Raw genomic sequence first — 27,939 nt, forward strand, 5'->3', positions numbered from 1 at the left:
CTGGTGTTAAACTTTTTTTTATAGAGAAACCACGCAAAACCCAGACACAAGTACGCATCCAAATGCCTGCGTTTGGTCTGAAGTTTACAAATATCGAATAACGTTACGTCCGTGTCAGATTCACTATACCCTTCAGTCGGTTTGGTGCGTATAAGTGTAAAGTATAAATATACCGTATACGTAGTGCGACCTCCTGTGGTAAAATTGGGAGGTCTGCAGAGGAGGCAGGGTTTTCTGCAAAGTGAGGATGCTCCGGTTTGTCTGGACATGGTCACCTTCGTCTACCAGACGCTTCAATCCCTTCAGACTGCTCAGTTTCTTGAGACGCGACAGATCTCATAACGCTACTTTAACCAGCAGCCGGGGCTCTGGACCCACGTCCACCCACGACTCTGACAGTTATCCTTCACTTCTAAATTGCAGATCGTCTTTGGGTAACTTCAGGTAAAATATGTCGAATGGTCTCCCGCTGATTTGTAAACATCAGCTAGCTAGCTAGCTGACATCAACAAACGTAGATATCTAACGGATTGGCTACATTGCTTGTCCGATTTAACTAGCAAACAAATAAAAATAATAGCTAAATAAGAGCTCCATGAGCAAACAGCAACCTGGAAGTCCCGGTTAAAAATAAGATATGACACAGCATGCAGTGTAAGTTGGCTATGGCCAGCAAGTCTGGTCTGCATGTCTACCAAACCTGACTCAACCATAACATACAGGTTAGGTTAGCTGGCTATTTAACAACCCTATGACGTTCCGCAACTAAAGGCCACTCGCTTTTACTGTCCTTTTCACACGCCTAAAAGAAGCCCGAACACCTTGACGTTAATCGTGCCTTTACATTTACACCGATAAACTACATAAGGGACACTCATATGAGCCGCCTCTGTTTGTGTAGGAGTGCTGCAGCCTGCCTTGGTATGGCGACAGGGAGTTTACACCCACCAAAGCGCTCAAAGCGTCTGAGCAAAGAGAGGTCCCCCTACCTTCTCCAGCATGCACTCAACCCCGTGGACTGGTAAGGGGCTTCCTGCAAGAGTACCCGGGCTGTTACTTTGATGCTGTCTTGATGAAAAATGAAGAAAAAAAAAATCCTTTCAGAGCTGCGTGTGTGTATGTAGAATTAACAGGCATCTGTTTGTGTATTTTGTTGGTATTCAGGTTTCCATGGGGCCAGGAGGCCTTTGACAAAGCAAAAAGTGAAGACAAGCCCATTTTCTTGTCAGGTAACGGGTCATGTTTATCAGAAACCATTTCTATCATTTCCAAACTCATTGCTGAGCAGAGCTGCACTCTGTCTTAGTTGGTTACTCTACCTGTCACTGGTGTCACGTGATGGAGAAGCAGTCATTTGAGGATGAAGAGATTGGGAGGATCCTTAGTGACAACTTTGTTTGCATAAAAGTTGACCGAGAGGAGAGACCTGATGTTGACAGAGTCTACATGACGTTTGTACAGGTGTGATCTGCTACAGAATCAGACTGATCAAAATCATCATTATGTGTTACAACATGCATCAAAGACCTTATCATGTGTCAAGAATTTTATTTTCTGTCATCGTAGGCGACCAGTGGAGGTGGCGGCTGGCCGTTGAGCGTGTGGCTCACTCCAGATCTCAGACCTTTTCTAGGTGGCACCTACTTCCCTCCAGGAGACTATGGCAGAAGACCTGGATTTAAAACTGTGCTTTTGAGGATAATTGAACAGGTGCAGTGTAAATCCCTCCTTGTGACCTGCACAGGCGTGCACACCTCACCTATGATGAAGATGAAGGTAACGAGTGCTCCGTGTAGTGCTGACCTGCCCTGGCCGTCTCTCTGTGCTGTATTCGTCTCAGTGGCAGACTAACAGGGAAGCGCTGAGGTTGAGTGGGGAGAGAGTGATGGACACCCTTCGGAAGTGCACTTCCATTTCCGCCCACCCTGGAGAAGCTCCGCCCCCAGCCCCAGACGTGGCGAAGAGATGCTTGCAGCAGCTGGCTCAGTCATACGAGGAGGAGTACGGAGGCTTCCGAGCGGCACCCAAATTCCCCACACCAGGTAAACAGATGCAGATATGGATTTGATGACAGCTTTTTATAGGGGATAGATAGTATAGATAGTAGCGTGTTTGAATAAACTTGTCACTAAACTTTCTTCCACCTTTTGTTGCACTGATGGACCTGTGGCTTTTTGCCTCCTAGTGAACCTGGTGTTCCTGATGTCATTTTGGGCAGTAAACTGTGCTGCCTCTGAAGGAGCAGAGGCTCTTCACATGGCTCTCCACACCCTTAGAAAGATGGCCTTAGGAGGAATTCATGACCATGTGGCTCAGGTAATCCATAGATACCCCCAGTGACATTCTGAATGGCCAGTGACCAGAAAGTGAAAAGTCAAGCACCAAATGTTATGTTATGTTATGTTATGTTATGTTATGTTATGTTATGTTATGTTATGCTCTCCTCTCCTCTCCTCTCCTCCCCTCCCCTCCCATCTAGGGTTTTCACAGGTACTCCACAGACTCCTCTTGGCATGTGCCCCACTTTGAGAAGATGCTGTATGATCAGGCTCAGCTGGCAGTGGCCTACATCACTGCGTACCAGGTGTGTGTATGCGCGCAAAATGTGTGCAACAACACAAAAATGTGTGCAACAACACAAATGTTCTGTTTGCATGATCTGCATGAAGACATTTAGATTCTGACTATCCATAAAGACTCTTTATGGATACTCTCACTAAACCAAAATGTATCATGTAAGAATCTGTTTTAGTTCTCTTATCTGCATAATTCAAGATCTTTTTATCATGTCTAGTTTTAAAAAGCTTTATAGGTCTGTTAAGTTTAAGTTGGCTTATTACAAATGTAGCTATATGTACCTGCTCACTTAAAAGGAGGTCACAAGAACCAGCAGGTTTGCTAAATCTGTTGCTCACTGAGATGTATGGCTTGCCTCAGCAGTTCACTTGATGTAACACTTGTTTCATTTGGCTGGTGTTTTCCTGTTGCTGCTGCTTGTTCTAGGTATCCAGAGAGTGCCTTTTTGCACATGTGGCCCAGGATGTGTTGCAGTATGTCTCCAGAGACCTTAGCCACGAGGTAAGCCACCGTTCTACTTATTAGCTCCTGCCTGCTTTGCTTTGCTGAGTTTGCACTGTAGCCAGATCTGAGAAAAATGGTCTGGGTCCTTGCTGGTTTCGAGGTCGACCCACCTCCGTGTGCTGGTGCAGCACATCAGCCATTTTGCCATGATGAATGGTCCTCTGCCAGGGAACAAAAGGAACAGTTAAAATCTTTTGAATTGTTGTAATTATGTGTCCAATGATTTATGAAGTAATTATGTGTTAAGATGCTCATTTACTGTGCAGAATCTTCTTTGTTCGTGATGGCTTTTGTTGGAGGTCAAGTTTTATGGTTTTACACTATAAGGATGAGGTTACGGGGCAAGTTCCATTATCAGCAGGAAATCATTCTTTGGCTTGTGCTAACTACCTCAGGCCTTGATGGCCTATTATAATAAACCATTTTGGTACTGTCTTTAGTTCTGTCTGTGGAATTTGTCTGTGATTTAATCTAACTGTATACTTTTGAATGTACCACTGGGAGAAAGGATGACCAAGGAGGTGTCTTATTCTAGAAATGACAGTATAAATTTCAATTTTCACTTGTTGTGGTGTGGTGACTGACTGAATACAAATGTTTTACAGTGCTTTCTAGTAAAGTGTATTAACAATGAACTTAGTTTCAAATTACGGTTAACACTCTGCTTCCTGCTGCAGTCTGGAGGCTTCTATGGTGCAGAGGATGCAGACTCACTGCCCACAGCTGAGTCAATGGAGAAGCGAGAGGGAGCGTTTTGTGTCTGGACAGCCAGTGAGATCAGGGAGCTGCTCTCCTGCGTGGTGGAGGGAGCCACCAGTGGGGTCACACAAGCCGACATCTTCATGCATCATTACGGCGTGAGAGACCAGGGCAACGTAGAGCCAGAACAGGTGCGTTACTGTCTGGGTGTTAAACTTCTTCTTCTTCTTCTTTTCAGTATCTTATCTCTCTCCTTTCGGTGCCATTGTAGTGAGTGCATGTTCTCCAGGGAGCCTTCATTCATCTTCAAACGTGTTCACTCTACTCTCAAATCAGATTCTGTGCATCATCAATCAGCCACTTCCGCAAGAAATTTATCAACGAAGTTTTAAAACAGCTGTTCTCAGGCATATTCTAAAGAAAAGTAATTTTGATCCCAATATTCTCAGCAACTGTACACCAGTTTAAAAATATTCCCTTACTTAGCAAAGTAATGGTGTAGCTGCTTTCCACAGAATTATGCTACTCTCAGTTCCAGTATGTTAAGTGAGTTATTCCAGTCTTTTGGGCTCATTGTAGACCAGAAACAGCACTTTCTTATCTTAGAGCGATCTTAGAGTGAGTCAAGATGCATGTTTCTTATCTGCTTCTTCTACCATTTTCTCTGCTTTAGACCCGTTTAACCTCTCTGGTTCTGTGTTAAATCGGCTCTGAACCTACGTGAGTGGCTGTGAATAATGTGTTGCGCTTAGAATTTGCTCATACAAGCATCATACTTTGCCCAGTTGAGTCCCTCAAAGTTTGATCCTGGGACCAGCACTATTTAATCTGCACATTCTGCTGTAAGCCAGGATAATGAATAAATATATAATTTCCTTCCACCAATATGCAAACAATCTGTATATTCTCAGATAGCTGCACTACTTAATTCATAAATTTTAAGAAACTAATGACATTCACATGCTTTCATGACCATGGCAAACCTTGATTTATTTAGTTATATTTTCAAAAATCTCTCAGATCTACCTCCAGTAACATAGTAGTCATCCCCTCAACCTGCCTAAAGAGGTGAAGCCAGCCTTTTCTTACTGTGGTCCTAAGATCTGGATTTCCTTGCCTTGCTCTTGACAGTCTAGGCACATTGAAGTGGATGGTCAAAACCTACATGTTCAGTTTAGCCTTTAATTCCTCTAACGACTCCTGTACTTTTATTTCCGATTTTAAAATATTTATTTATTCCATTTAATTTTTTTTTCTGTAATTTTTGCTGTACATTTTATTTTCTGTCATTTTCATTTTACTCCAATTTTATTCAAATTTTTCAAAAGTGCAATTTAAATACTGATTATTGTTGTTGTTGTTGGTGTTGTCATCTTTGGCTTCTTCATGCACCTGCAGGATCCTCACGGGGAGCTTCAGGGCCAGAATGTTCTGATCGTGCGCTACTCCCCAGAGCTCACGGCTGCACGCTTTGGCCTCAGCGTAGACAGGGTGGCTGAGGTGCTGGCCAGCGCCAGGGCCAGGCTGGCCGAGGTGCGGCGGGTCCGCCCTCGCCCTCACCTGGACACCAAGATGCTGGCCTCCTGGAACGGTACGACCCCATACTAGTATCATCCCTTTTGTATTGTGTCCATCGAGGCAGGTGGTATAATTGTCATTAAAGTGAAGCAGGAAAACTCGGTGCTTTGATCCTAGTAAACACACTAATTGGTGTTCTTAATTACTGTATGTCACATTCTAATGGAAACAGTCAATCAATTAATAAGTGAGACGTTGAGGCATGGATAACATGGTGTATCCCTCAAGGACTTGGCTTTGCTTTCTCTAACCCACTTTCTTTATCGATTGTTGTAAGCCAACAGCAGCAATCGTTATAGAGTAGGCTTTATAAATGCTGGGCTGCACTATTGTTTTCTTTAATAGCTCTGCTGCTGTGAGTGTTCCCTCGAGATTGACTTGCTCAGAAACACGGTGCCAAGTTTTCTCGAAAGCCTTCAAAGAAGCATTGTCTGCTGTGTACATGACCGGCTAATGAAAGGCTGTGAAACCTTCCTAGGGTTCCGTGGTCTATTCAGAATTCCCAGTGTCTAATGCTGATCGTGGTGAATAATGATGTGTTTAATCACAGTGGTCCTTGGTGTGACCCATGGCATTACTCTGCTAATTCAATAAGACTACCTGCCTTTACCTGCAAAAAGAACTCAATGAATTAATCAAAGATGATGGGACCCTTCCCACACTTCTGTAGTCAAATGGAACACACTGACAGGCCTTTTGTCAGTGATTCTGAGCTCTGGGTGCCTGTTACTTTAGATGAAATGTTCGTCCTCTTTTGCAAGCAGCACCAGTGTCAGTTTTTGGCCCTTGTGTTTACCTGGGACTCTCAGTGGACTTGTGCTGTTAGATGGATAGTTTCACCAAAATGCCAGAATAATTTAGAGTAATATAATATATTCACATAATATTCAGCAAATTGTGTGTGTGTGTGTGTGTGTGTGTACTTTTAGAGGTATTTGTTTTATTAAAAATATAAGCATCCTCACTGTGTACAGGATGTTAAACAATGAACTGACGAGTGTTTTTTTTTTTTTTTTTTTTTTTTTTTTTTTTGTGTGTGTGTGTGTGTGTGTGTGTGTGTGTGTGCGTGTGCTTACTCTGCAATAAACCTTGACGGTTGGTAGGGCTGATGCTGTCAGGGCTGGCTCGTGTGGGGGCAGTGCTTGGCGAAGGAGCCCTGCTGCAGAGAGCTGAGCAGACTGCACGCTTTCTCCACGAGCACCTGTGGGATGGACAACGACAGCAGATGCTGCACTCCTGCTACCGCGGCGACAACATGGAGGTTGCGCAAACGTAGGGTCACACGATTACATGAGCAGACTAGAAGCAAACAAGAACTCATTGTTGTGCTCCTCTCACATGGGAACGGGGTCAAGCTTCTTTCCAGCCTGGTTTTTGGTACTGGCAGGACACGGGTCTTCTCACACAGAGGACCGCGTCGGTTCCATACTCAGTCTGTGAAAGTGTGGGCACCTGCTGGCTGGCTGTCCTCCACCTGTTTCATAATCATCCCAGTGCAGTGGGGCAGAAAAAGCTTAGACAAACCTCACTGGAGTTTGGATTTTAAATGATGTGTAATCTTTGAATTTCAGCAGTCTGTGATGATAGTATATGGCAGGGCTAGACTGCAGTACACACAGGCTGTTCTGGCAAGGTGGCAATAGAGTTCAGTTACCCAAGAAAAGTAGAACACCTCCCATTCAGTACCCAGCTCACCCAGCCTTGGCACACATATTTGTAGAATTCACCTAGACTCAGCAGAAAACAAAGCCTTCCTTGTGCTAATATACAAATAGTTGTTGGCCTTATTTCGGGTGTACACTCTTAGCTGTATTCCTCATTTATGTATACTGTCAGCTCAGCAGGTGTCTTCGTTCACTTGTGGAATAAATTGTTCTCCTGTAATTATTCTCGAATGGTGGCTTACCAGTGCTGTCAGGAGGCTGGCAACAGTTAGTACACAAGCATAGCTGATGAAGTACCTCCAAAACAACCTAGTCCTCTGGAAGCCTTACATTCTCCACTGAAAAGTTGAGTCTTTCTACACCTCTGTATCTTTAAGCACAGTGTGTTGCAGGTACTCCTGGAATCTTCTGGCTGCTAAATTTCAAGGCCTTCCAGAAATTGTGTACAAGACCTAATTTCTATATTGTACACGTTCCTGCGCGCTTTATGTTGCATGTTTTTGTACGGTTGTCATATGACACCTCACAACGTATCACAGACATCCAAATGGTGAACTATTTCCTGCATAAAAATGTTCATTGTTACAGTGGGAAGCAAAATGAGTCTTGTGCTCTCAGGAGCAGCTGTGTGCTGTGTGTGCAGAGCTGAGATACAGAAGCACCGGATGTCAGGCTGCTTTTAATTTGCATCCCCTGCTTTGCCACTGGAAGATTTCCGTTCTCTGGGTATAATAACGGGGTGTGAAAGCAGGGGCAGACTCGGGCAGATTCCGTTACAGGAGTTGGAAGACCGGAGCCGGCTGCCGACTGGGAATCCACTTCCATCGTCGCTAGGAGCACTTCCATTTCTCTGCTCCTCCTTGTGAATTTTTTACTTGGCAAATTAAAGTCAACATTTTCTCAGGAGCCAAATCAAATAGCCATTGTCAGGTGTAAAAAAAAAAAAAAAAAAAAAACCTGATGAGGAGGAGGCAGCTTTTTTTGCAGTTACTGTTGAAAATCTTTTTGAAAAACTTTTTAGAATTCAATTGGTACTTGATTTTCAACAGAAAAAAACATGCTATATGATGTGGATCAGGTATAGTGGTGGTAATATGGAAATAATTTTTTTAAGCATCATTCTGTTCATTCTTCAGTAGCAAAGGAACTTAGTAGAGGAGCCACATCCTTCATGCTTATGACTCTTCCATCATGCTTTGAGCGAATCCATGAATAGTGATTTTGAATGACTGTGTACGGTCTCCTCAGGAGAGATGGAGGAAAGATGGTGGAGTAGCTGCGTCCTCGGGGGAGCTTGAGTGAGCGCAGGAATGAAAAATCCAGTCACGGAGCCGTTCATTATAAATGGGCTGGCCTATTTGGATTTGTTTTTGCTGTCTCCCAGGTCTTCGGTAGCTGCCCTCCACTATGAGTTCACCTGTAGAAACAGGATTTGTGTTTAATCACTGAACCCAGGGCTCTTTTTGTGAGCAGAGCGTGCATGAAGCAGAGATGCTTTCCCAGGGTGTTGAAAGTCTTCTGACAGCAGAGCAGGGTGTACTACATTGCTTTTCGAATCACTCTGGAACTCTGCAGATGGAATTTTAATAGCTCTCCAAATCTCACAGTTGGCGGCATGTATGTCCCAGGTCTTCCATGCCTGTACCATGAGCTCTGACCACCAGGCCCTGTTATGCTCAACACCACATCACTTTTCTCTCATCTCTGGAAATCTCTGTTGTCTTAACATGACTTGAACCAAGAAGCACCGCACTGTAGTGGGAGCTTCAGTCCTAGTTCAGTCATGTAGTCGACTGCAGCACCACCACCTCGCTGGTCGTGCCTGGGATAAAGAGGCCCTGACATGTTTGCCCAAATCATCAAACTAATCTCTTTTAAACTTCAAAGAATTTCCTTAGTTATCTGGCTTTGCCTTTCAAGTGGACTGTTACAAGAGATCTTAAAGTACACCTACCACTCTCACCAGTATTACATCAGAAAAATGTCCTGCAGACGTAAAAGTGTTTGCATCAAAGACCTAAAAAACTTTATAAAGGTGGACTGTGATATGGATTTTTTTTTGTTTTTGTTTTCATACTGGGTTTTGAAGAAGCTCTGGAATATGTCCTCTTTTTAAACCAAATATCGAATAATATCCATGGCCAGATAACGTTCAACAAGTTTTCACAAAAACTTTTCTATACCACTGTATAGAACTACAACTATAGGTGGTTAGTTATATTAGTGCGTTAGACTGTTACCTAGTGTACCCAAGCAGGAAGGAAATGGATATTGTCTTCAACACATGATCTGTGTAAAAAAATAAAGTACATTAAGTTTCCCATCGGAATCATTCTGACACATCTGAGTCAACTAGTTATTCATAACTTGAATGAACTAGATGCACTTCTGGAACTTGAAACATAACCTGTATTTTAGGAGTTAAACAAATCTATTCTAAATTACCCTATTTGACCCAGCAAAAGAAAACCAATCGAAGCTTTAAAAAGCCTTTAGGCGTGTTCACACATTCCCAGAGTCACACCTGAAGAATTTCCCATTTTTACTGATTAAAAAATGGGCAGATATTGCACTGTTCATATCTGTACTGAACACTTTGGAGACGACTTCAACACCTTAAAGCATGATTTCACACATTACACTTCTCACACATTAAGATATTCGTCCAATGCTAGAAAAGAAGAGGACTGCACAGATGGTCGAGGAGATCAGCATGCACAAGAACAAAGAAGCTGTGAATGATCTTGTGCTTCAAAGCTCCACTTCTCCCAGACTCGATGATTCAGACATCCATCTTTTCTTCCAAGGATTCTTTCCAAATCTTCGTGATGCAGTAACCAAACAAAGACACTGATGGTGGGAGAAAACAAGATGAACTCAAAAGTGAAAGAAACTATTAAACATCCTCCCATGCTCCTTCCAAAAAAAAAAAAGAAGAAAAACATGTCAATGGGACAACTTTATTTTTTTCATATGGGAAAGAAAGGTACATGTATTTAGAACTGGTACTTGTATACAAATGCAAATAAATGCAAATATGCAAGTAGAAGTAAAGCTACTTTACCACTACCCTAAAACATTTCCAGTCCCAGGATATGAGAAAATACATATTTGCATGTAAATTGCTTGTCGGTGTATGCTTGCTTGTGTTTGTGGTCCAAGGTCGGTGGTAAGTTTCCTTCGTTCTTCTCTCTAGAGCTTCACCCATTCCAGGGTTCCTGGATGACTATGCCTATGTGGTATGTGGTCTCCTGGACCTCTTTGAAGCCACACAAAATGCACACTGGCTGCAGTGGGCCGAGGAGCTCCAGCTCAGACAGGACCAGCTCTTCTGGGATGCCCAGGGCAGTGGTTACTTCTACAGTGACCCTTCAGATCCCATGTTGCTGCTGTCCCTCAAACAGGGTGGGACAATGCGAAGTCCACTGCACACTATTCACACTGGATTAAACAGATAACAGAGAATGGGCACAACAATAATAGATTTTCACTAAATGCTAAATTTTCATAATGATGTATTATTTCCATTTATTGAGAATTTGGCAGTATCATGACACTTTTTGGTCATGACATTTCTTGCATATCTTGAATAGGCTGCAGTCTGGTTGGGCTGTGTCACACCTCGGATGGGCTGATTGGAGTGGGAGTGTGTGGGGGTTTGAGGGAGGGAGTCATTTGGACAGCCTGATGGAGATCTTCTGCTGTCACTCAGTGTCCAGCATCACTCCACTGCATAGCACTACCATCACCCTACTGCTGATAGCATGCTTGCAAAGTTAGAAGAGTCTTTCATCACTCTGCTACCGCCCTATCTTAAAGTGCCAGTTTTGGTGAGATGCATCTTGCCTTCATTCCTTTCTTCTCTTATTTCCATTTTTTTTTGTTTTTCCACTCACTCTTAATTTTATACTCCTTGTAGTTCTTTTTGTTTAGTGCCTTTTCATGGTCATCTTGTCCATCTATGTGCCAACCCTATGGAAATTGGTGAAAGAGGATTGAAATTGGTGCAAGAGGCAACCCACCAAAAAAAAAACAAAAAAACACCAAACATCTGCCATTGTACTAGATGGCTCAGTTCCATATTTTGTACCAGGAATCAGAGGGCCATCATGCCTCAGCCGGTGACTGACGCCACTGTGAACACGACACTGACGCCAGTGGCACATGGAAAGGGAGAAAATGGAAACAGTTATGCTTTTGTTGTTGCCACTGATAAATTAAATGGGACGTAAGACAGATTTTTCGTTTTTTTTAAAAGTGACTACACCATTAACCAGCGAGCCTAGCGTGTAGAGTTTCATCAGGGGCTGTGCAGAGCCGAGTGTGTCATCCCAGAGTTCCCCATGCTGCTGTCATGAGAAGATGGATTACCTCCCGGAGCACATGCCACTCTCCATTTTACGCCCTGCCCAAACACAGCCATGCCGTCTCTGTTCTCATCGGCGGTGTGTTTCCCGCAAATCACAGATGCCCTGTGAACATCCCCCTCACTCACTTCCCCATGTAGTTTTTTGTTGTTTGTTTGGCCATGCATGAATTTCTATTCTCATGGTTGTTCATGGAATGCTTTACATTTAGTGTCTATGTTTGTTACAGTGAACGAGCGTTGGATTACATGTGTTATATGGCATCGATTGCCATACTGAGTTTGTGTGCGTGTGTGTTTAATATTCTGGCCACATAATAGCATCTGCATGAGAGTGCTGTGCTATATGTCAGTAGTCACCTCAGTCCCTTTTCCCTCAGCCCAGGGCCACCAGGCTGTCCACAACTCCAGATGCATGAGGTCATGCAGTTGTCCTCTCCCTAGACAGACAGACAGACACGCACGCACACACACGAGATAAAAACCAGTCGTCTCTCAAGTGGCTGCCACTCTACATGCTGTATCAGCCACTTTCACTCAGCCGGATAAATGGGTAAAGGTCACAATGATAATTTGGACTATCACTGCAATGGCGCTTACTTTCCCACAGCAGAATTAATTGTATCAGATTAACAATGAGAAGAAAAAGGTTCGATGTGTTGGAGTTGGAGTTTGATTACTGTGTTTAGCTTAAGAGATCTTGCTTTCTCTCTCTCCAGATCAGGATGGTGCAGAGCCCAGTGCAAACTCTGTCTCTGCAATGAACTTACTACGTCTCTCCCACCTAATGGGCCAATGGGACTGGTTGGAGCGCTCCCGGAGACTGCTGGCTGCCTTTTCTGATAGGCTAGTTAATATGCCAATCGCCCTTCCTGACATGGTCCGTGGCTTGATGGCCCATCACTGCACTTTTAAGCAGGTAATCAGTGTTGGTCTGAGCGGTCTCCATTACAGCACACAGAGTTCATTTCCTGTCTTTATTGCGCATACACACACAAAAAATGGTAGCTGTCGCTGTTTTAATTACATGGTGCTGTGTAAAGATGGATGAATCTGCCGTGGATGAATGCTTTTTCTCCTGAATACAAACATTTCACCTGTAAACACTGTATTCCATGTTCCCTATCTGATAGTGAACGCAGCGTCTTCGATCAGTTCATACTCACGGCAGTTACTTTGCATTCCGGATCACTTTTATGCATAAACCGTTGTCAGCAACGAATGACTGACAGCTACGTTGTGAAACAATCTACACGTGATGGCACTTTCCCCTCAAAGTTTCCTTGTGTAGTCCTGTAGTTTTAAAAGCCATGAAAAAGCATCACCACGACGGGCACTCACCTGCCCAGGGGACGTTTTGATCTTAAGAGGAGGAATGACAAAATAGAGGCCCTGGCAAGGGCAAACCTCATTACCAAAACACACCAGCCTGACCCGCCTCGCCCCATTCCTTTCTTTCGCTCATTTTTCTGTCATACTTCATTTCTGTCTTTCTTGCTCTCTTTCCATTTTTTTCTTCCTGTCTTTCTTAGGTGATTATCTGTGGCCAGCGTGATGCTGAGGACACAGCCAGTCTAATTGCCTGTGTCAACTCCCTGTTTCTTCCCTACAAGGCAAGTCGCCTCCACTTTTTGGCTTTATGTCCTTGGTAAGAATAAGGAGACACACTGACCAGGCTACACTGCCTGATTATTGGCAGCGGAGGAGGATGTGCAAAAATCCTCCACTTGAGCAAAACGTAAAGTATTAAAGTACTTGTACTAAAATACACAGAAATATCAAGATTCAAAGTAAGTAGTACGTATGACCTACAGTGTATAATGTTGGTTCGAGTTTAAAGGTCAGTGTATCCATCGGACATCTAAATTGGTGCAGTTTGTTTTAAATGTATGATACTTAATCATCCACAGAAGTGAGTCGATTTGCCTCATTTGAGGGACAGTTGATTAGGTGTTACGCACCCTTAGCCATACTCAGAACAATAGGTCATGTAGGACATTCCCCAGCAGAATCAATAACATTATTGCAACCCAGCTCATGTCTACTTCATCTTGGTCAGTGTGTGTGTTATTTTATTTATTTATTTATTTTTAATGAGCAGAACCCATTTCAAGGATGCATCATTAAATCAGGAGTACTGCTGTTTTGAAAATGACATGCTGTCTGAAGTTGTGTAGTGCCACTTGCATGTAGACATGTGCTGTCCTTGATGTTTCATCTGGATATAACCTGGACAGAGACATTAAAATTCTACTGAAATATAAACACAAGATTTCGTTGGTAACGTACATACAATGTTTCCCATGTTACTTTCCCATGTCAAAATTCTTTTTGTCTTGTTTTCTTTAGCAGTTAGAGCTTCAGTGTAGTCAAAGCCTTACAAAATTCTGATGTTGCCTTTTTTGCATGTTTGCTCTACGTCTTGGCATCTACTCCAGTCTTCACCTTCTTGAATGACACACTTGTTGGTCTGCCAAGAATGCCATGTGCCTCAGTGCCCAGTTGGAGCCCTCATGCTAATGAGCGGGCAAAAGCAATCTCGCACAAAAGGTCAAGCTGTCACATTTCTGCCCTGTGCATGCTGATGCACAGTGTGAGCCAGGAGCTCGGACAACAGCTACACAGCGTAACGTGCGTAGAATCATTTTGGAATAATTACTAAAATAAGTTGGTTTTTCCGTGGGCGCTGGCTGCGGGCCTGGCTATGCTTTAGTGTAAAAGGTCATCGTAGCTCAGAGATGGCGTTTGTACCCTTCCTGCCCTTCTCTCCAGCTCTGCACTCATGGCTTCCCGCCTCATTCACCATGACGCAGAGAGCGCACACACACACACACACACACACACACACACACACACACACACACACACACACATATCACACCTGGACTTTTGCGCTTTGACTGTTTTACTATCACACGCACATACCGAATTCAACACGTGTGCAGAGCCTACACCAGGGGCTCCCCGATTCCATCTCTCGCTAATGTGTGTGTGTGTGCAGGAGGGAAGCTGCCTCGCAAAGGGAATCTGATACTGGGAATCTTGTTACTGTGTAAGCAGCACGGCTCTCGGGAGACACCTCCTCTTCCCTGTTAGCGGGAACAGCTAAGGGTTTTTTTTTTTAAAGCAAAGAGATGAAATCTGTGGGAGTTGGAAAGTAGGCCCGAACCTCCACCTTCCTCCATGTGGCTCTGTTGGAGCAGGTGGATGTGTGCAGAGAAAAAGGAGGGAGACCAGCTGAGGTCAGCCATGGCCATGAATCTGCCGGCCTCGCACAACCTGCTCCCCGTGCGATGCTTCAGTGTCGAGCCGTAGCTCATTGAGTTCCTATGGGCCCACTGTGCAGACCCGTCCCTGCTCGAGGAAGCAAAAGTCGTTGCCCATTCATCTGCTTCTCTGCTGACTTCAAAACGAGGCCGTGTCATGTTTAATGCGAGCATTACTTGTGGGCTTTGCAGAAGAAAAAGCTATTTATTTACCATATCCTTTTTGTACAGAGCTTCCAACAAAAAAATTTATGGAGTGTCTTAAACGGTCTGAGAGTGATGGATTAGGAAAGACTCTTTTTTGCTTGCTTTAGTTGTGAATTATTGTCCCCTCAGCCAGCTGCTGTCTCCAGGTCATTAACATTAACCCTGGCTCTGACCCCTGTCGTACCTGTCTTTACTCAGTATGTGGGACACTAAGTGCCAGCTCATACTAGCTTGCAGTGGCCCAGTGACAGAAGCACAGAGCTGTGATCTGATCTGCTGCTCTACCAAGCAGTGTTTGGTCCTCTCTGTCCTGCTGGAACTGTCACTGTAATATACTTTCTAGAACGATCGGAATATTAAATTCTGCTGTTTTGGACTTAATATAAGTAAGTACAAATTTAAACAAACATGGCAAAGTAGCATAAGACTGCAGCAAAATTAATTTAAAAAATGTGGAGGACACATTTGTCTTGTGAACCTCTGAATAAATCAGTATCTACAGCCATCTTCATCTAGAGTCTAAATCTATATTTATGGATTAGCATTAGTGATGGATTAGCAGGGCACGCCACAGAGCACTTAGAAATTCACCTGGCTTAGTCTCCTTTCAGCTGCGGTGCTTGAATTCAATCTAAGGAAACGCTGATTCAATCGCATATCCTCACGTGTTCAGTGCACATGTCCACAGGTCTCACCCATCGTCTGGATTTCAGAACAGCTGGGGTGAATCCAGCCTGTTGCCTAGACACAGCTGGGCACAGAGCTGCAGAGGCTGGCAGTAATGAGTCAGAGGTAGCGAGGCCAGTGAAAAAGGGACAGAATAGAATTTCATCTGGGCAGGCACTGATAAAGAAAGTGGGCAGCCCACGCATGGCCCCGTTTCACAGTGGCGAAGTCTCAGATGGACCCCGGCCCGCATTGTCTGTTTAATTGACTCAGACATGATCGAAGGAGCCAGCCGCATCACCCTGTTGATAGACTCGGAAGAGCACACTGAAAAATAGATGACTCTCTTATTGAGCCAAACCTGCAGTCAAATCGTCATCCCTACCTAAAACCCTCTGGGGAAAGGGCTATTCTTAGAGACCTGGAAAAAATTCTGCTTTGCGGTGTCATATTTTGGTGTCAGGTTGTCCACTGGAGTAGCCTAGAAGTTACTACACACATTTAGCATACTATATAAATATATATTATGCAGTGCTAGAAGTTATGGTGTATAAGGTATACAGAAATATCTGGAAACATTTCAGACATATCTAAAGATATATGTTACCTGTCCGGTTTTAAATCCACGTTGGACATGTAGAGAGAGGTAGAATCAGTAAGCATCTTTAGTGACCGAATGGCTTGGATAGAGTTCCTGCACAGTGAACCGTATTCCTATTGTACTATTACCTAAACAAAGGAATACAATATTGTGAATACATTGTGTATTGCAGTTCTATATTTCCTCACAGAGGGGCTATAAATATGTCAGTATGTCTTTATCTCTGAGAACACACACACACACACACACACACACACACACACACACACACACAAACAACATATACTCACGGTCATTCACACTTAATAAAGTCATGATCTGCTTCCATATGCAAACACAGATGAGACCTGAAACCTTTTTTATGATGTTGAAGCTCCCTTTTGCCATCAGGGTGCACTGTGGATAATATCGGCTTTACATTGTGTCCATGATAGACTGTCAGGAATGGCCACCCTCCTGACGTCCCTGTTCCGGTGTCCTTGTCTGTTTTTATTCCTGTCCCTTTGCCCCTGGTCTATTTTGAAATTTTCTTCCTGGTTATGTTTTGGTGTTCTGGGTTTTGCACGCATTGTTTGGGGGTTCTGTCACGAATGACCACCCTACTGACGTCCTTGTTTCCGTGTCCGTTTTCCTTTGGTTCCTGGTCGTTCCGTTCCATGGTTTCGTTTTCTTTGCCCCTCGTCTGTCCCTCAGTTCCAGTCCGTGTTTTGGTTGTACTGTTATGTTCACCTGCGTCTGATTAATCCTTGATTGTTCCAGCAGGAACAGGCAAGAGGAAGAATGCAAATGCAGGAGGTGGTTTATTAAGTGAGGGTAACAAAACACAGAGGGCAAAATAAACAGATGCAAGAGGAAAACACTGAGGCAAGGTAATGCATAAACTAAGCAAACGACAAAGCAAGGGCGACGATAGTAATAGCTAATGTAATCTAGACACGCCGAACAAACCTGACTTAACAAAATAACGGACAAACTAGAAGACAAAACCCAGGGCTTAAATAACCAGAACAATCAAGGATTAATCAGACAACCAAAACATGGACTAGAACTGAGGGATAGACGAGGGGCGGAGAAAACAAAACGGGGACGTCAGGAGGGTGGCCATTGATGACATAGACTAAACTGGCCCATACTGAGCAATATTAAACCAGCGTTCCTTGCACCTGTCCACTCTTCTGTTTAACCTGTTTCTTATGGATATACTGCATTTTGTGTTCATGTGGACACCATGATAGTCAATTTATATTGTTTACTTCATGTAAGCTTAATTTAATTGGAAATTAAGACAGTGACCCCTATTGCATGAACACAGTTTGATATGCAAACTGCACTGACAAAAAGGCATATTTTCCTCAGAAACATTTTCAAAATGTCACTATTCACTTTTTTGGATTTTTCCCCACGAGTGACGGTTAGTACATAATCCACTTTGATTTTAGAGACAAATAATTTATTTTTGTCCCAGTACTTTCTTATTACTAATTATGAACATGTTGAGAACTTAATCAAGTCACCACGTTTATGAGTGTGGAATATCCTCCATGTGTTAATAGTATGTTCAATCTCATCAAACACTCGGCTTGAATGGCCTGAAGCTTTTATGAATATAAACAGTATTTACTGAATGTTTCAGGGAGAACGCTGAACATTTTCCACGACACATTACCAACCCAGATGAGAAAATGTTTTTTTAATTTAAATCCAATTATTCTGTCATCTGTTTGTTCATTTTAGGGCACGGGGTTTAATTGTGGGGATTGAACTGTGTAAGAATTAACTTTTTCAATCTCATTTGTATGTATTCATTAAATTCGGATTTGCAACAAGACTGTTAAATCTAAACCTCCCTGTAAATTAATTAATATCGCAAATCACATCATGACTGATTAAAATTGTTAGGACAGACCTCTCTGCGGTGTAATCACGTTTTGGTCTATGGTGATTGCATGGATATGGCCTCTAGGCGATGGTTCCAGCAATACACCTAAAGCTTCCAAACGACTGCACCATCTCTGTGATGATGGCAGCCAGCTGCTCACTGCAGTAATTTGCCTTTAATCCCCTGAGGCACACTGGACAAGCATTCGTTTATGAGCAGATATTGTAGGAGTTTGCGTTGAAGTTGAACTTTGTGCTTTTGAGGCTTTTAACAGTTTGTCGCCTTTAGGTCAACAAAGGGAAGAAAAACTAGATTAACTCTGTAGAATGTACAAAAACGTACCTGTTCGGACTCAAGTACCTGAGAGGAGATTACCGTGTTTCTGGAAGGGTTTTTGGCCATCAAAGAAATGCAGAAAAGAAGGCCCATATGTGGGCAATGCAGGCACTTGGGGCTTGGCCTTTTAGGCCACAGACATTTTCAACCAAGTGATTTATAGGGACGGACGTCTCCGGTTCTCTACCAAGACCATAGAGAAAAGACAACAACTAGAGAGGTTCAGGCCTGCAGCCTAACAAGCAAACAGAAGGACCGAGCAAGAGGAAGTGAACAGGACAGAAGGCGATTGTACATAACGAGGCTTTCAAGTTAGCAAACCCAAACAACAAGGGATTATAGAATTTGACCAGAAAGCACTTCTTGTATGTTCTTCTCTTTCTAAATTTAATTCACTGGTGGTGATGCAGTTAGTACTAGCACATATTTTGTAAATTGATTTTTATTCTGTAGTACAGTCAAGATTCAGAACACTGGATCAAGTCTGTGGCTTAATAGGGTCTAAATGCTTCAGGAAGATGGTTGATGGTCAAAGTTAAGGATGGTTGTCTGTTGTTACTTTGATACATTGATTTGGGGTGAGCATGTTGAATTCAGATCCTAACTCCTAGGTTTTTGCTCAGGTCGAATAAATGGCTGAGATAATGCTCACAGTGTGTTTAGGTCTCATATGTACTACTGAACACTTATTCTTAGGCAAGACAGCCTCTAGTAAATTAGGTCTGTGTTTGTGTTTCTGTGTTTGTAACATTACAATATACAATATAGATGACTTGTAATTCGAAGCTGGCTGGTTCAAGCCCCACCACTGCCAAGTTGCCACTGTTGGGCCCCTGAGCAAGGCCCTTAACCATCAATTGCTTAAGTTGTTCTCACTTATAATTGTAAGTCGCTTTGGATAAAAGTGTCAGATAATGCCATTTCAAAAAAAAAAAAATAAATAAATAAAAAAAAATAAAATATATATATATATATATATATATATATATATATATATATATATATATATATATATATATATATATATATATATGTTAGCTATTAGGAAATCATCAAAGGTATGATTGGCCAGTTGTTAAAAAGAGAGAAAGAATGTGTATTCTTATGTCCCCAGTCCAGGTAACCTCTTAAACCTCACAGAACAAGATAGGTCCAAACTCTGCTTCCATTCATGCAACTGTTTTACACTAGTTTCATGTAAGCAGTACACAGCAGTAACTATATAATGTTAATTTAAAATTACAAATGAATAATCCTGGGATATTAAAAACAATTCATAAGTGAAGGCCACTTGATACAGAAACTAGTCATTGGTTTAGGTTTGTGCATCAGCAATGGCTTAGCTGAACTACTTCTGTTTTCAGTGTAAGTGGTGAGGGAAAGTATGCATTACTTTTGCTTCAGTCAGACACTCCGTAGCACCTGACCATGGTCCTCTAGCCTGAGACTGATCTCAGGAGGAGCTGGGGGGAGACCAGGGCTGTGAATGTCATGTCTTACACACTGTCACACTCGCACTCAGCTTCACACATCCTGCCCTACACAAGCGAGTTCAGAATCATAACCTCAGGTGTGTTAGACCATGAACTAAATTGCTCTGGAAGGGATAAGTGTCATCTCCCTGTCCTTCTCTTTTATGTCAACCATCTTCAGATTAAACAGGGTCTTTGTCGCTGTTAATTAATGTCAGAAAGCATGTGTTGCTGCCTGCACCCGCCTATATTTAGGTCCTTTAATTTCCTCAAGTGCCATCTGTTTTCAGAATTTCTGAAAGACATACCAGGTGTGAAAGCTCCTCAAAACATATATGCTTCCAGAGAGTAGTCTTAAGAACATTATAAATATGTCATTTTCATTCAGTTATTGTGCTGCTAAATCTTAGTGGCTATATCTCAGCATTTCTTTTCTAGTTTAAATATATTCTTATTTACTGATGCAGTTTATTTGGACTTTGCACTGTAGTGCATGGGATTTGTAATAAATTAGTCTTATGATCTCCAAGTGCAGTAGATCAGCTTTCATTTGGTATGTCTATATGGGTAAACCGTATAGGAATTACAGGCCTTTTGTACATTTTCTTCCCATTTCATGGACCATGCATTTTGGACAGTTTTCTGCTCAGTTGTTTCTGGCCCAGCTATGTGTAGTTGCATGATTAGTCCATGCACAAAAAGGCACTGATTGATATATGATTAACCTAGAATAGACATAAATATCCTCAAATTAAAGCTGAGGGAGAAAGACCACTGAAAGACTCATTTGTGCCAAAGCTTTGATTATCCCCAGCAGAACGCCCTCTAAGGTGCCCCTTCTCAAAAGAAAAATGTGCTTTGTACAGCAGTGGGAAACCCAGTGAAAAAAATTAATGAGCAGTCCAAGTGACAGCTGAATGGTAAAGAGGTAACATGCTTCAGGAGTACTGCCACACTATAGTCCTGTAAAACGCCCAGAGTTGTGAATTACCCTCTCTATACATATGCGCCAAAATTGGATATTCAATGCAAGAGATATTTCCACCTTCATTTTGGGAGCCCAACCTGATTGAATGCATAAATAGACTTGTGTAGGGATTTCTAACCCTCCCATTATTAAACTCCCCTCACCCTGCAGGTCCTCTGGGGCCTGGTGGGAGGAACATCAGGCAAAAGCAAAAAACGAATGAATGAAAATATTCTCTTAGGCATTTTGTTGTTTTTTTACTCAAGAAAATGCTTGAAATTGGCATTTTTTTCAAAATCATTATAAGTGCCAGTGATAGAATGGATCATATTAGGGTGCTGAATAAATACTTTCGGTTCTTAGTATTTCCCAGTTCTTTATATTAAGTACATTAACAACTTTTGGTTTTGAACACAACATTCATTTTATTTTATTATCTGTGAACAAAATTTTCTGTATGTATGTAATTGTTTGTAAATTATGTAGCAGTTGATGCATTTGCTGTGGAAGTACCACATGATTACACATTAGTCCCCATCTCTGGAGAAGGTAATGAAGACATTGGAATGACATGCCCCATCCCTCATACTCAGAAATAAACCCACAGCGGATAATTGAATGAGTAATGGCTGTGTGCTCCACCTGTGTGTGCTGACAGCCTCAAGCTTTCTAGAGCAGCTCTATCCTGCTAGGAGATGAAGCTGATGTAATTCCCCAGACTAATCAACTGTGTGTGTGTGTGTGTGTGTGTGTGTGTGTGTGTGTGTGTGTGTGTGTGTGTGTGTGTGTGTGTGTGTGTGTGTGTGTGTGTGTGTGTGTGTGTGTGTACTCCCACGTGTGCACCCGTGTGCATGTTTGCGCACATGCACGTGCGTTTGTTTAGGTGTGCAGAACAAAGAGCTGACAGACTGGAAGGTGGATATCGCAGCATGATTGTGGGGATGGAATCATGGGTTAGAACTAGGTGTACTGACAGTATGAGGAGGGGTATCAGTTCACAGGATATGCACTGGTGTGACATCAGAGAAGAAGGTGTTGCAATGGGTTATCATCAGTAATGGAAAACTGAATAAGTCATCAGACAGGAAGGTTTATGGTTATTATGGCTTTTGGATCTTTTTGTTGGTCAGCAACAAAATGTAAGATACTTTTCCCGCCCATTTACACATGCTGCATATATCAACAAGGCACTGCAAAATGGAATGTTTGAGTGTACAGAGTTACAGAGACCTCTGAGACTGCCTATGAGGGACAAGTCACCTGGTGTAACCCTAAGGTCTGTGCGTCTCTCTTCAGTTTGTGTTTGGTCTGCGTGTTGTTTTTGATGTACTGCCTTGGTGAACTATCATGGCCCTTTGAGTCTGGCTGCTGACAGCCCATGTGATGTCCCCACACGTTTGACAGGAAGCTGCTCCGGGCTGCTAGCAGGAAGGTAATGATGCGGAATTCTGAGCTGCAATAAAGTGAGCGATCCCTCCAGCAGGTGAGAGCCGCACAGCTTAGGTGACTGGGAACAGGTTTTACATAGTTGAGTTGTTACCATGACTGTCAAAAAAAATCACACTATGGAGGTTCTTTTTTGTGGCCATGAGAGATTAACCGAAAGCAAATAGAATTGCTGGCTTTGGCAGTCTTGATCCTTCAGCGTGCTGGGTCTTCTCTCTGTCTCTAGAGCTGTGTCCTAAAGTGTAACCTCCATCATAGTTGGGAACATGTCCTTCATAACTCCGTCTGACTCTTGGGTACTCTGCCCTGCCACTCCGACTAGAAGGAACATCTCAGTGAAAGAAAATAGATTGGCTCTTTCATCCATTTCCCTTCAGTCACTGTCTGCTCCTGAGAACTCAGACTCCCTCTCTCTTCCCTCCTGCTGCTTTATTATAGGGTGGAAGGAGAATGACAGTCGGGTCTCCCCTCAGTTATAGGGATCAAAGCTGAGGGTGACCATCCCTGCTGCTGTGCTAACTGGACCTGCTGCAAACCATTGACTATCAGCCAGCCCCCTGACTGGCCTCGGCTCTGACTGAGTTATTTTGGGCTTCCCTCTCTGTTAGAGGGTTGGACGAAACGAAGGGTTGTGGGTAACACTGGCTGCGAGAATCAATAGGACTGAATTATTAAAGGTTGAGCTTTACATGTGTTTTTTTAGGTAGCTAATGCTATACAGGGTCTTATACAATGATCCTATATTGATATGTTACTGTGCCAGACCACAGATTAGATTGTCAGATAAATGGAGATCTGTGAAGGCACGGTCAAAGACAGGTCAGGGTCGTCTCTGTGGTAATGCCTTTTTCATTTCTGACTAAATGTCCCCTGTGCCACAGAGGACCATATATGAACAATGACAACCAGAAATGAGCCACTGATAGAATTGCCACTGTAATCGCCCCTCACTCTGCTCTGTCATGATTTAATGCTGAACAGAGAGACGTAGGGAATTATACATTTTACATTGTCTTTGCAGCCTTGCTCTCCCACTCACTGTCTGTTCTCTTCCGCCTCATTGTCATCAATATGACCAACATTGTTATTTCTCTCCTCCTGTTCTCCCCATGTCTCCGTGTTGCTTTTCTTCTCCGTTCCTTCTTCCCTATTTCTGCATTCTATTGTTAACCCCTTCCTGTTCCTCACCGGCATTCTTCTCCTCATGTTTACATTTAGGGTGTTAAGCAGACGTTCTTATCCAGAGTGACTTACAAAAGTGCTTTGTCATCTACTCAGAGAATGCAATACAAATAGGTTAGAGTACAAATATCATTGAACTAAGATACTGCTAGATCCAAGAGGCAATGCTGATGCCCATAAAAAAACAATTACAAAATGAACATGGGTGAGCTCTGACCTTGGAAGAAGAAACATAGTAGTGCAATTCAGGATATTTCAAAACTATAACATATTTCAGTAAGTGGAGAATTAGTGGTCATTTCAATAGCGCATTACATTCCCATATTTACATTTACATTTATGGCATTTAGCAGACACTTTATCCAGAATGACTTACAAAAGTGCTTTGTCATTTACTCAGAATAATAATACCTTTACATTTTAACTTTATGGCTTTTATCTGACAATTTTATATTCCTGCAGGTCCTGATACTGGCAGATGGTAATACAGAAGGCTTTCTCTACCAGAAGCTGCCCATCCTCTCCTCGCTAGTTCAGCAGAATGGCAAAGCCACAGCTTACATATGCCAGGACTTTACCTGTGCACTGCCTGTCACATGCCCTCAGGAGCTCAAGAGGCTCCTGCTGGAGTGACTCCTCCTGCTGTGGTAATGCTGTGAATCGGCACAATGGTTTGACATTTCTCTCATGACTGCATGGATGCAGAGCAGTCTCCAAAACAATTCTGAATCATATATCGGATATGCCCAGAATGCCTTTAGTGATTTTGGCCTGGAAACTGGCACAATACTACGGGCATGTACTCAGTGTCGGTAGAGATGAACTCTTATGCGTGACTACTCTGTAGTGTCTTCCCACACTCTAAATATTACCTAGAAAGCTGTGAGGATTAATAAACAAAGTTTAAAAATGCCTCAGTAGCACATACATTGGTCAGGGAATGAAGATACTGAATGAACTGGCATGTTTTCCCCAATCTGTCCATGTACTCATTATTTGAACTTCAGAATGGCCTACTGCTCTGCACACCAGAACTCAAGATTAATGTTTAAACATGTTTATGGTTGATCACTGGTCAGTGATGATTTTGCTTTTTGCAAAAATCTTACCTGCTTATTATTTATTTTTGCATAGTGAATCCAAATATTCAGGATTTCTCTATCCCCCATCATTTGTTTTTGTTCAGTATGTGCATGTCATTATGTATGAAAAAGTGGATCCCGTCTGGGTTGGCGGACTACTGCTCGCCACTGAAGAAGGATGATCAAGGCCAAGAATAAACAATCATACAATGTGCATTTTAGAAGTATGTCAGTATGCAATTTAAGGAAAATAACAGCCTTATTTATGAATAAATAATATATACTTAATGTATAATTTCATTGACCGTCACTTAAAAACTATATATGATTAAAAAAATTCTAAAATCAGATTCAGTATAAATAGTATTATAAGGTCCACCTATTTTAGTTTGGGAAGCAATAAATAAGTTAAATTCTGAATAATAGTAAACAGATACTGGATGGCCAACATTATTGTGAGGCACAGTCTGTCCACTGAGTATGGCCTTCTGCACATTCTGCACATAATTTAAGAGAATATTCCAGAACCATACCATTTTTTTCAGCATTCAGCATCATTTAAAATGACTATAAGGTGTTTAGTTATAAAATGCTTAGAAAAAAACCTTTCAGACTTCATCGGGGCACAATTTTTGATTCAATAAAAAGCCCTTTACAATCATAAAATGTTTAGTGCATAAAATGTTGTGGTATTCCATATATATTTGAATGTTGTTTCCCAAAAATGTAACTAGAAACTGTTACTTACAGCCAGTTTGCCATTTAGGCTTTGTACAAAATAAAAGAAAAAGCTAAGACATTTGTGAAGTATATTAAAGTTCTGAGGTATTCATAGATTTTCTGTCTGAATTTCACCTCGTGTGGCTAATGTAAGCATTCCAGGGCTCCGAGCATGAAAGCTGACAGCACTGATGCGAAGGCGTGAATGCCGCTGTGTTTTTTGAAAACAAACACAAAGACACAGAACACAATGAATAAAAGTGCCATTGTGACTCAATCTTTTCTTGAGGTGGAGAGAGAGAAAGAGGCAGAAAGAGAGTGTGACAGTGAGGGAGAGAGAAAGTGAAAGCAAGAGAGCGAGCGAGAGTGAGAAGCAGGGGGAAAAAATCAGCCCGTGCCCACACACAACAGCCCAGCCAGCTGAACCAGACAAACATGCCTTTGGTAGATGGTGATTTTGACTGCCAGTTCCCTGCTTGGTGCCTCCACTGGGAGTCACATGAGCGTTTTGCAGAGGAGTGCTGTGAGGAGGGGGCAGCGCTCCAGGTTCTGCTGCGTCCTCGCTTTATTCTGTGCACTTCAGGAGTCACCCACCCATGCTGCAGTCACTCTTTCCTCTTCATTTCATTTTGAGTTCAGCTCCTCAAGTGGTTTGATACAGTGGAGAGGTGCGCCGTCACTGAAATCTATAAAACCATTTCTTTTTTTCGACTTTTCCGCTAAGGAAACACAAGGCACGGGCACGTGGACCGCATCTTATTACATTCAGACCACTCTGGATTGCATCTTTTTGCACCTGTGCTGTCTGTAAAGGTGCAGCAATCCAAGCTGTTTCTATTTTTTTTTTCTTTTTACAAAATGTTACTTGCAGCAGGCTCCTCTGTTTTCTTTTTTTGTGAGAATTCCGAGTTGGATTCATCTGAGGAAAACGCCTGCTTTCCTTCAGACCTGGGAGATGGACATCTGAGAAGGGTGCTCTTCAGGACAGCCCATAATCCATCGTCTCTCTCCCAGCCTGAGAGCTTTGTCTCTGGGAGGAGAGGTCCCCTTGGAGATCATTACTGCAGGAGGACTGTGAATGGAAGGCCCTGCCCACTGCCAGGTGACTGTGTAATAAGGCCACATGAGGCCTGCTGCCCGTGGGGTCATCTGAGCCTCAAACATTGGGGTTGGGGAATGAGGCAGCACTGGGAGATATGAGGAAATACAAGAATGAAAATGTCAGATGATGAAGTCTGCTCTTATAAAATTGTACAAAAATGAGGCAAACCACATTTAAGAATGGCAGGGGGAATAATACAGATTGTATAAGGTGTTCACATATAGTCTCCATTGTCTTCTAGAGTTTTTCTTGCTCTAACACCCGGTTGATAATTACCCTAATGAGTTGTCACCGTGTAACCATTATCGATTCGTAGATCGCTCCTGAGAAAATGGGAACTATTCTCTGCCAAAATTTTGCCTTTTGGGAACTTAATAACACTAATGACTCAGTCACATATTTTATTAGGACTTTTCCATAAGTCATCTTGCAGCAGTTCAAATTAGACTTCATCCAAAGCAGAATGTAGACCATAGCTATATGACTACAAGAGTTTATGTGGATATTGATTTCTTCCTGTGTGTGCATGTGGTCTATTGGCTTGAGATCGTTAACAGAGGCCCAGAAGCCATGCCATGTTGATTATAGATCCATTCACCATTGATTACCTGAGTGGAAAGACTACACTCAAAACAACTGGATGTCATGTGTTATAACCTCTGAGACATTGTGTGAGTTTAGCTCAAGAATGCTATGTAATAAAACTGGTGTATTTTGAAGTTCTTGCCAACATCTGCCATATTTAGCCACTACAAGAGTCCACTTCTCCAAACCAAGGCCCCTCTGAAGCACCTCCCTCCACAGAGATGCACACTTGGTGCTTAGCCTACTCTTCTAGGTTTTGTATACACAAGTAACACATTTGGCAGGCAGGAAGAACGACGTTACCTGTTTTCTTAATTCAGACGGATTATGTGGAAACGTTTAGTTGCTGATTGCAGAGCCCATGGCAGGCACTACGATCTTTTCTCAGAGCAAATACTTTAGCGATAAGATATCATCGTGTGAACAGTTTAGTTATAGTGATCATAAAATAAATTACTTAGATCAGCTTTAAACGTGTCTGGGTGTATTCCCTCCTGTGAATTGCTTTTTATCGTTGGAATTTTATATAGTGGATGTGACGGCCCGAGTGCCGCAGGGCGCGGAGCAGTACGTACAGACTCCCTCGACTTTGACAGACGTTTATTGACGTTTACGACGACTGCACTCACACAAGGTTAACATGAATACACGTAACACTCGCAGGAACACTAACGACGGCAACACGAACATATACGTTTAACATGAATACACGTAGGACTAGCAACGCAAAGAAACAATGACCAACACTGACGCACACATCAACAGGGGTTTAAACACACAGACACACGATATGAAACCGGGTGCAGGTGTGTGCCATCATGGGGGCGTGGTTACAAACAAGACAACGTAACTTCCACTGCAGGTGGCGGGCCGTACCACGTGACCAGTGGCAAGGGGAGCGTTCCGTGACAGTGTAGAAATGTAATGCAACACTGACAGAGCTATCAAGACTTAATATCACGTTTCACGACCATTTAATATAACATTTCAAGGGCTTAATTCCCAGAGCCATTTAATTGTACTGCTCTGCTAGCGTCTTG

General features: G+C 42.6%; 1 protein-coding gene across 1 annotated transcript; it reads left to right on the top strand.

The window, feature by feature from the left end:
• The first annotated feature begins 19 nt into the window (after window positions 1-19).
• spata20 (spermatogenesis associated 20) lies at window positions 20-25,400 on the top strand. The gene is made up of 16 exons (XM_035533828.1): window positions 20-444; window positions 902-1,021; window positions 1,165-1,229; window positions 1,307-1,461; window positions 1,567-1,710; window positions 1,841-2,042; window positions 2,186-2,316; window positions 2,480-2,584; window positions 3,004-3,078; window positions 3,759-3,971; window positions 5,179-5,371; window positions 6,462-6,630; window positions 10,219-10,427; window positions 12,108-12,307; window positions 12,921-13,001; window positions 23,873-25,400. The coding sequence occupies exons 1-16, from the start codon at window positions 248-250 to the stop codon at window positions 24,041-24,043; spliced, it is 2,430 nt and encodes an 809-aa protein (XP_035389721.1). The 5' UTR covers window positions 20-247; the 3' UTR covers window positions 24,044-25,400.
• The last annotated feature ends 2,539 nt before the right edge of the window (window positions 25,401-27,939 follow it).

Source organism: Electrophorus electricus, chromosome 14 (genome assembly GCF_013358815.1).
Source record: "Electrophorus electricus isolate fEleEle1 chromosome 14, fEleEle1.pri, whole genome shotgun sequence".
Taxonomy (NCBI): Eukaryota; Metazoa; Chordata; class Actinopteri; order Gymnotiformes; family Gymnotidae; genus Electrophorus; species Electrophorus electricus.